General features: G+C 44.0%; 1 protein-coding gene across 1 annotated transcript in view; it reads right to left on the bottom strand.

Annotated features, from left to right (window-relative positions):
• T265_14848 (hypothetical protein) overlaps positions 1-9,460 on the bottom strand; it is a gene marked incomplete at both ends in the record, with an annotated part of 13,938 nt that extends 4,478 nt beyond the window's left edge. The window contains 5 exon segments of the mRNA XM_009175525.1: positions 82-166; positions 2,260-2,314; positions 2,378-2,534; positions 6,650-6,759; positions 9,377-9,460. Coding sequence (XP_009173789.1) covers positions 82-166; positions 2,260-2,314; positions 2,378-2,534; positions 6,650-6,759; positions 9,377-9,460 — 491 coding nt within the window.
• Positions 9,461-10,425: the final 965 nt, after the last annotated feature.

Genomic DNA, 10,425 nt, shown 5'->3' on the forward strand with positions numbered 1-10,425 from the left:
TTACTTCAATTCGGGCCGCTGTCCGATCAGCTTCTTCTGTGCACAGGGCCCTTACGCGCCTAAACATTGATCACGCAATACTTGCAAATACGGACTTCGGATGGGCAGACGAGTAGTTCAAAACTGCCCCAGAGATGTTTAATAATCAAAGCATTCTTATCAATAGCTGGCACGTCATGCAACAAAACGTGGTTTTTCTTGGGACGACTGCATACGGAGGACTATACAACAAGGCAAGGCCACTAGGAAGAACTAATTCGGAAGCTTCATAGGGAGAAATCTCCTCTAGTGGATTTCTACATGTGGAACCGTACAACATCCCTGCGGCGTTCATCCATGGTAATGACCTGTTTTGATCGACCCGAAATTTAAAAGTGAACTTAAGGTATATTCTGAGTCACAGACAAGCCTGGTTATTTCTGCACTCTGATGCAGCATACCCTGCGGAAAAAGCAATTTCCACCACTTTCATCAGCTTTTGTCCTAGAGAGACTTCAGTATATCTGTTGATCAAGGTGCATCATGCTGGCATTGTAACTTGAAAGAAGCAGGTTCACAATGTCACATTTCGTCAGGGGTCTTGGAGATGGAATGTCATTCGGATATCTCCATGATAGAGAAAGGTTGGAGACCGTTTTATTAGTAATCCACTCTGAATATCAGACCAAGCGACAGTGTGAATATGTTTAGTACCACCCCATTTAGAGTTGATTGGCAATACACCCGAAGCTCCTATTCGTGCCTAGGTTAGACGAATCAAGTTGCAACTGTCTGATTTAAAAGAAACATTCCACGTTTCGATTCTCTTTCGCCAAAACGGCCTGATGAGCAGGCTTGCGATATTTACCGTTCACCGTATGCACAGGTGCAACATGCAAATTTTGTACACGTACTGTTTTACAGTTACTTAACTAACTATCCACAAGGGCTCACGTGACCATCATCACAGCAACCGGATCGATTTCAACGAATTTGCGCACACGCCGGTTTTCGAACTTTGATCGATGTGGACTCAGTAGTCGTCAATAGACGGATTCACGCTACATGATCGGTGATACAATGCTGTCGATACATACGGAGAACCATTCTTCTCCCCTTGCCACCGATGACGATGGACGGGCCTGTATGAGAAGCGCCTCTGCGTCTCGTCTGACATACCGACACTGCTTGGTGCGCTTCTGACCGGAACGTCACCAGTTTCTTTGAAAATTCCTCCTCAAAGCTCACCTTACTAGGGTGACTAATCGTGATTAACTTGTCTTGTACTCCATCCTCACTCCCGACTATGAAATAATCAAGCTTCTTCCGCGAAAGAAGCCAACATTCCACTACCCGCAGCACGGTGGCATAGCAGGAGCGCAAAAGCGACGCTTTATTGACTGCATTAATCCATCTGGTAGCACACATTTACTCTTGTGGTTCCCTGATGCATATACGCAATGTTGATACCCGAGGGTTCTTCAATGATCGTATTTCCGACCCTTTACGTAGTGAAAACCTGAGTATGATTCACAGTGAGTGCACCGGTGCAAGTCGGTGGAAAGTAGAATAGCATTCGGGTAAGTGTGAAATGTGTGGCCCAAGTTGGACGGAAGAGTGTAGGTGGAGTCAAAACACTGGCCTCCCGTTTGTAAGACGGGTGCCTTATCAACGTTACGTGCGTGCAGCTGAAATGCCCGTATGAACCAGTACACCTTGACGAAAGTGTGACCAGCTGATCCCCTTCAGCCCCACTGTGGTGTCTACAGTGAACTACATGTTGACGTCCATTCGGTTACAGAAAACAGCATCGGGAACAAATGACGGAACTATTGCGGAGTTCCGTATTTCCAAATGCCTATGACGGGCGACGTGGCTCAAGTGTTTAGAACGTGAATTTATTGACCGGAAGGGCTGTGGTTCGTCGTACTTGGATTTCTCAGAACCATAGCTCGTGTGGGTTAGTGTCAGCGTACCCGTAACGAGGCAGTGAGAGAGCGAATTTTCGGTTGTGTAACGGGTACTTCCATTGAACAATGTGTCCAGCACCAGAAGCTGCGTTGTTTGGGACACTTTTGGCATATGCGTAACCACCGTTTGCCGAAGAGAGTGCTGCTTTCCATGCTCAATTCAAAGTGGTGTACACAGAAGTGGCCAACCCTTGACTCGGCAGAGGAGTATGAAGGAGATCACGAAACGCTTTGGGGCTGTCGGTGCTACTCGCCTTCCAGGATGAGGATCACGTGGTCCTCGCTGCGCCTGGTTGGAGATGCTGCCAACCGATGTCAGTGGCGTTCCTGTTGTCAGTTTCTATCCAGATTGCCTGAGTGAATGCCTGGAGGTGCAGGCACCTCGGAATGATTGTGGCAAGCTCGCACTAAGTCCCTTCCCCGTCCACCTTTATTCTTTTCTTCACAATAAAACTTTGAAATAAATCATGGCTGTACGGCAGTGAAGCATCGGTGTTGAACACTGATGTCATGCTGTCGTTGATGATGACGATGAAATTTTCGCAAGGATGGTGTAACGGTCGGCTGAACACTCTCCTGGTGTATCTGGTTGGCGTGTGTGAAGTTACTCACCTTTGTTGACATCTGCCGGTTATTCGATTGTGGACTTCTGCAGATTACTCTGTTCACTATTCACTGTTCGTCCCGTCGCCGTTTCGCCCTGATGACCTTTGTCAATTATTCATTCACGCGGCTCCGATGCGGGTGGATGGGGATTCCCTCTGATGGTTGATTGACTGGCCACTCGACAGCACACAGCAACACGTCGACATGTACATCATTTGATGAACAACTGTCGAGCACAATGTGTTTGGTCCTGGGCTCAACAAATGGATGAATCATAATCCGTCGTTTGGAGTAACACGTTAGTTTGAATGAATTGAACCAAGTTTGTGCTCTCATTGCGCCCACCCATGGTCATTCACCCAGAGCATCGCCTGCTCGGTCCAACTGAGTCCGCCTGAAGAGTCCTAATGAAGGTTAAACGTCTGGTAGATTGTGCTTTATACATCCTTCAGTCACACCGCAAACATCAGTTTAGTGTTCAGGGGGTGATTACAATAACTGGAATTTCTTGTCGAGTTCATCACATGATTTGTATGGGAAAATGTCGTAGCCGGTTTCAGACGGCCGTTGGTTGTTGGCTAGCTCGCACTGGCAACGAAAACATTACTAGGGGCAGTTCATGACCTAACCACCCTTCAAAGAAAGATGTTCGTCCCTATGCAGAAGCGTTTTGCTGGCATTCGCTATTAAATGGTCCTGAGATTGCCGTCTGCGGTGTACAGTGAAAAGTGTTTGGGCAATGTAACTTTCAGATATCATGTCTAGATGTGAGCTCCTTGGCAGTATCCCAACCCACGTACGAACATGAATTGCACTACTGCATGCCGGTCACTCAAAGCTCCTTCTCAGTCTTCGAGTACCTAGACACGGAGGACCAAAGAACGACAATTGGCTGACACTTGATACGCCTGTTTGCGTCCAACAAACATCAAGTTTCTACTCAAGTTTCTACCAGTAGCCCGTTTGTCAATGTCCTCAATGAGGCTCACTTTGGTTGCAGCACACTTTTGGGTTAGTTCGATGTAACTCTGTGTCCAAACTATCTCTCCCAATCACTGCCACTTTTCATTGACTTAAACGAACTGTCGTGTTTTCATTGTTTCATCACCAACCAGCAAGTGATCATCACTGTCCAGTACACTGCAAACATGACATTGAGGCACCACTGGTCAAGTTTTATTGGAAAGTGAATATTCAAAACTTAGCTCCTCCTCATTTAAAGTGTACAATAAAATGCTTTCGGGTTCTATTCAGAAAAAAAGAAATAATTCGTAGTGATAATTTTGCGTCGTACTTTTAATGTGACCATAGAAGAAACATATGAGGCTACGCGTCCGATAGAACGTTTGCCGTTGAAATAGGGGAGATAATCTAAACACGATATGTATTAGGAAAGCGGCGTTCCGTTAGTTCGGGTCATAAGGTGACAGTGTGTCTTATCTGTGTTGAAACTTTGATGTAATGGGATCTCTGGTGATAACAGAAAGGTCGTTGTGAATCCCCGTAAGGGAATTTAATATAAAGAGTTTTCATTGCATACAGTCACGAAAGGAATTTCTTGTCCGTGTCATATACACCTCTTCATGAAGACACTTATAAACCGAACGAAGCCAATAAGCTATTTTTAAAAGAGCAAGACATCGGTTCACTCCCCGGATATTTTGTTACCCTTTGATACCGTTTAATCTAAACACAAATTCGAAATGCCTTTTTCACAAAAATTCACAAAGTTCTCTGTTTGGCAGCTGGTCTTCCTCTCTTCATTGAAGTTTACTTCGAACTTTCAATTGTTTTCATTTCATTTCTATGTAATTAGCGCTTAGAAATCCCGTTTAGCCCCACTGTTGATCAGTTTCATCCAGAGTATGCTGTAGGTCGAATCTGTCGGATGACCATGAAGCAAGACCACACATGATCATTGTCTCAAGTGACGAAATCATCTTGAAAGCATTTCGCAGCATTCGACGTTTTCAAGATCGTTTTTCAGGCTGCTCACTCTATGCAGTTGTCAGAGTTCATTTATGAACTGGTACTCGGATCGAATGAGTTTCTACCACATAAATCTGCAAATTTATTCCATTTGTAATGTGCCAACTAGCAATCCCGACCACCTGTTGCAGAGTGAAAAAGGGCTCGTCTTTTATGCAGACGCATAACCCCGACTATGCAGATATGTTCTCACCTGTGTTCCGGCATGTCATGCACATGTGCAAATGATCTGCGGTTAGTCACACACGCAGATATGATGGACCAGACCATTTGCATCAATTTCTAGTTCGCTGAACAAGTGTTCATAAACTCTGAAGCCGAAATGCACAAAAGGTGACCCATTTTCGAAGAGCATACTTCAGTCGTAGCCACAGTAAAAACGCTGAAAAATTCGGGCAAAGAGAGAGAGATAGTAGGTATTTTTCACACCCGGGACGAATTTAAACACACAGAGATCAGTGTACAAGCCTTGAGATGATACCAGAGGTTTTGGCCGGTGATTAGTTTTATCATGAAACATGTATAAATACAGGTAGCGAACGTAACGGGTATTTTTTCATAAAAATAACACTGAAAAAGCAGTGCTGATCTAATCCAAGATAATTTTAACCCAGCTTTATTTGGGCTATCAACAAATTGCAAATCTGTCGGGTGTTCTTCATGATAAGGCAGCCAGCCTCCCCAGTAGTTATGTCAGAAATTTTACCGATCCCGTCATCTTCTGTGTCCTGGGGTTTTGATCCAGGTGATTAACAAACTAAGCAATAAACTTTCCATAAAGAAAACTACTCACAAGGTTGCTGAAAACTCCTCGACAGGCCACGACCGGTTTCGCTCTTCTTGAGGCTCATCAGGTAGGCGCAGCCCCCGAGTTTCCGTCAACCTTACGTTCTACTTGAATCCAAATTGGATTGTTTTGGAGAAATACACTCACTTGAAAATCAATTTTGGTTTTCCAAGAGACTCAACTGAATCTCTCGTTTATCATGTCCTCCAGCCGAATGTGCTACACACAGGCCGCCTCATGATTCAGTTGGCAGGATATTCGAGATATCGCAGTATATTTTCATAAAGGAAACTACTCACGAGCTTGCGGAAAACTCCTCCACAGGTCACGACCGGTTTCGCCCTTCTTGAGGCTCATCAGGTAGGCGCAGCCCCCGAGTTTCCGTCAACCTTACGTTGTACCTGAACCCAAATTGGATTGTTTTGGAGAAATACACTCATTTGCAAATCAATTTAGTTTTCACGAGAGACTCAATTGAGTAGTTTCCTTTATGAAAATAGACTGCGATATCTGGAATATCGTGCCATCTGAAACATGAGGCGGCCTGTGTGCAGCGCATTCAGTTGTGGAGCATCATAAACGAGAGATTCAGTTGAGTCTCTGTGAAAAACCAAGTTGATTTGCAAATGAGTGTATTTCTGGAAAAGCAATAAACTTCTTTCCAGTTTTGGTCATTGCTNTGAACTTGTTCGCTGCACTGCTGAAGAGATCTAATAAGAGCGAAGCTCGAGTCCAGTGCTTCCCCCACTCTTTGGTGTGAATTCACCAGAACAATTGAGCCAGGACAGGAGGATGACTGTCCAAACGAGAGTGATGTGAATGTGAACAATACACATCCGACAAACCCCACAACACGCAAGTTACTTTTATCTTAACATCTAGTGAAACACTGACTGTATCGATGGACACAAGCCTCAACCTTCTCTTTTGAATACAGGTCAAACGTCAAATACACTCTTTTGCAAATCAATTTGGTTTTCACATGAGAGTCAAGTGAATGTCTCGTTTATGGTGCTCTTCAACTGACTGCGCTGCACCAGGCCGCCTCATGTTTCGGTTGATGCGAAATATCGCAGTATATTTTTACGAAGGAAACTACTCACAAGGTTGCTGAAAACTATTCAACAGCTCACAACCAGTTTCATGCTTTTTGAGGCTCACCGGGTAGGCGCAGCCAACCTTATGTTCTACTTGAACCCGAATTGGATTGTTTTGGAGAAATACACTCATTTGCAAATCAATTTAGTTTTCACGAGAGACTCAATTGAGTAGTTTCCTTTATGAAAATAGACTGCGATATCTGGAATATCGTGCCAACTGAAACATGAGGCGGCCTGTGTGCAGCGCATTCAGTTGTGGAGCATCATAAACGAGAGATTCAGTTGAGTCTCTGTGAAAAACCAAGTTGATTTGCAAATGAGTGTATTTCTGGAAAAGCAATAAACTTCTTTCCAGTTTTGGTCATTGCTTGCTCCCTCACCTGTTTATATCAGGACGACCAGTTACCCATCTGGTTTCGATCGGTTGGTGTACCTGCTGTCTGTCTAGTTCGCTGTTTAAATACGCGTGTTCCCATCGCAGGTGCTGATGGTCTGGGTTCATCAAAATGGTGTCAGCTGCACGTGAATAACTTTCTTTGAGTTCTCATCCATAGTTGATCCCACAGACAATAAGGAGTTCGGCTTTTGGACTACAGTAGTATTTCTACCAGACAAAACCGATTGTACCAGCTTCACCTGCACTTCGATCACGTGGCTTTCCACGACCGTCGCATTCGTGGGTTATTCCTCCATCTAGACCAAGTTCGCATGTCCAATGTGGTTAAATTTCTTTGGTTTTTTCGGAATCATAGTAGTAAGAGCGTTCTATTACAAAACGTGCGGTATAGTTTACCGTAAGAAAACATCTATGCACAAAGTGTGCAATGCTAATGCTATCGAAAAATAAGTACTCTCCTGTCCATCGTATGTCTCTCCTTCATAACCCGTAGAAATTCAAGTTGCACATGTCGACTGATCTCTAATTTTAAGTCCTTTCAACTCTCGAATTCGACAAATGTTCTGCCCTGGTTGTTGCGTTCCTTAATGACACTCGGAGCAGACTCACATACTAGTGCACTTCATAAATAAACAAAAAAAACAAAGCCGGGAACCTGAGAAATTCATAATGTAGGAGTGAAGTACCGAGGTTAGTCAGAAGCTTAAATCAGGTAGTATCAATAAGCACCGCTCTGCAATTATTCTAACACCGAAACGTTTGTATGTCACGCTCATGAGAGTGTCATAGGTGGCATTCCGAAACCACGTATGATTGAAATCACGCCACATCAAATTCATACCTAATCAACCCGGGTTTGTTTGGTTTTGGAGGAACTCATGTGTAGCGTGGGCCGACATTTCACCAGGCAAACACACCAAGCTGTTAAATTTATCCCACTACGATTTGGACAGTCGGATATTTGGTTGTTCACTCTGCTTGTTTCACAAGTGTTTTCACTATATGGTTTTAGTTTCATGTTCTAGGGCTCAGATGCCCCTGACTCTGAATGGCAGTAAATATATTGATCGAATTACCATTGTTAGAATTTACCGCAGCATGAGCTCACAAGGCGGTTACTGGAGTTTTAATGCCCTGTATTTTGGCACAACCCTAGAGACAACATGGAAGTACGACTCCGAGTTTGAGCCTCCTAAGTTGGGAGAATGGTCACTTTCACGATGTATTACTCGCTTTTATTTGTAGCACGCCCTTCTAGCCAGCTTTTGAGGTATGAAAAGTCCTCGCAACAAGGCATATTAGGATTACGCACCTGAGTTCACGGATTCATGGTAATGTTCCGATTGGAAAAATCAACAAAGTGGCCACCAATTCATCTCATCATTTGGTAGATCTACGATAATTTTCCAGTGAAATCCAGGGGCTATGCTACTTCACTCGTGCTCCTGCTCACCGAAAAACATTTCTCCCCAGAGATCCTTTCGAATCACTCATGCGGCCAAACGACTGGGCACGCCGTGGGCAGCCGTCGACTCGCCATATCTCATAAATATATCCCACATATATCCATATATTTCACCGTGACTTCCCTAATGCGAACGAAGTGACACGTGATGGCTCAGTAACTATCGATCAAAGGTATGCACCAATTTCAAATTTATGTAGATCGATTAGACAGATATCTTTGTACTGCATCAGGTTTGTGATTTGCTGCCTAGTTCCAAGAGGTCTGTATCCAGCATCAAGCTGTCCAGTTATTGAGAGCAGTCAGCCATAAATCAATTACGACTGAAAATGTGTACATTTCACTTGGAAGACTGGGATATCAATATGTAAGATGGTGCAACCGGGTGGGAAAAAATCTTATGCCATTAATAAGGGTTTTCCAAGAATAAAAATCCCAGTTGTCCTGGGCACGTCAGATCAAGCAGTTAACACTAATCGATATAAAACATCCCTTTTCTTATCAGAAAGGCTTGGTAAACAATCGGTAGTCTCAAATTGGGCAGTGTTTCACTTTTGGCACAAAAGCTTCATCGCGCCAAATGAGCAAGTTACTAAGTCGGCCAGGTTGTAATGTAGACGGAGAACCAGTCAGTAAGACCTGATCAGACTCAGATTCAGTGCTGAATTTCAAGTACAGGGTCTTGTCGGTTAGTGTGGTTGACTAACTCTTGCGGATGACGGGTTGCGGGAGTTTCGGATTGTTTCTGATCGAAGGTTAGTTCCCTAATCTTTCACTTCAAGGTGCTTTAATTGATGATTCACCTCGAGTAACACTGAAGTGCTTGGCTGGTCTGTGGAGACTTGTGAGTGCTACGACAATTCATTTGGGGGCAGGGGGGTTGGTGAGATTAAGTGCTATTCAGACTTAAGCTTCTTGTGCTGATGACTCTGATAACTGCAAAGCAACAGGTGATGATCCAAAACCATTCTTGACACGCTTGCCAGTTCTACTCCTTTTAATCTATTTAGACTGGGATGCTTGGATATTTCCACCGCCTCAGCCATCGTTGTCTGGCATGGGCTGTAGTTTTCGCCTCAAAACCTCAACACTTTCTAAGTATGTTTTGTTTGCTTTGCCCAGTGTATTTTCCGCCGGTGCTGAGTCTTTCCTCGATGGCCTGTTCATTTTTCCCCTGTGTTCTCCAATTGTGATGTACCTGGTTGCCTGTCTATCTGCCTGAGTAGATGTTAATTCAGACGTTGCACTTAATTTTGTGTACACAGTACTTGGTTTTGTTCGTCGGTAGGCGATCCTTGAATTGCACCAGTGCAGAGTGCAGGGTGTTTCCTTTCTGCAAGGCTACTGTTTTGTTAGCCGTGTTTAGGATCCTTCGAATGACCTCCGATGTCCCTGGTTTATATGGAATAAGAGCAGTCCTAATCCATTCCCTGCAGGGTTTCGCCACCCATCTAAATTACCGCTTAATCAAAATAGGTATATACCCACTACTCCCAAAGTTTGTTCTTTACTTCGGTTTGGGCTACTCTTTGTTCAGCTTTTTCTATGCACAAGGTCCCTACACAGCCAAGAATTATGGTTGATGGTAGGGCTACGCGAAGACAAACAAACTCAACGATTGCTAACTTCTTTGCCTAAAAAAATCATCAATGAAAGCGTCAATAAGTCAGATTATCGACAAATGAACTAGGTCATCCGTAATGGATTCAGTACGTGATATCTATATAGAGTTACCCCAAAGAGGAGGCTTTTCAGGAATTACTGTACGACGGAAATCAGGCCTCACCGAAGCAGCTAGGGATATTATAGCCATAAAATATTACTGTTATAACAAGTTTTATCTTAATAGGAAAACAAAAGCAATGAAGCGATCGGAATCCACGTTTCGGTCATTGCATATCCCACGCCTCAATGAGTTAAAATAAACGAACACAAATTTTGCTACTGCTGGTTTGTCAGTAATTCGTTAACATTGAAAATCACAATTCTATCCGCTGCGAGCACGGACGGCGCTGCCCAATTTGTGGAGAAGCGAATGGGGAAATAACGGATCGATAGTGTGCCAAATCACACTAGGCAGAACGGCGTACTTGATATGCTGTTGTTGTCTTACTTCGAAAACCCCACCCTCG

This window comes from Opisthorchis viverrini (genome assembly GCF_000715545.1).
Source record: "Opisthorchis viverrini unplaced genomic scaffold opera_v5_281, whole genome shotgun sequence".
Classification (NCBI taxonomy): domain Eukaryota; kingdom Metazoa; phylum Platyhelminthes; class Trematoda; order Opisthorchiida; family Opisthorchiidae; genus Opisthorchis; species Opisthorchis viverrini.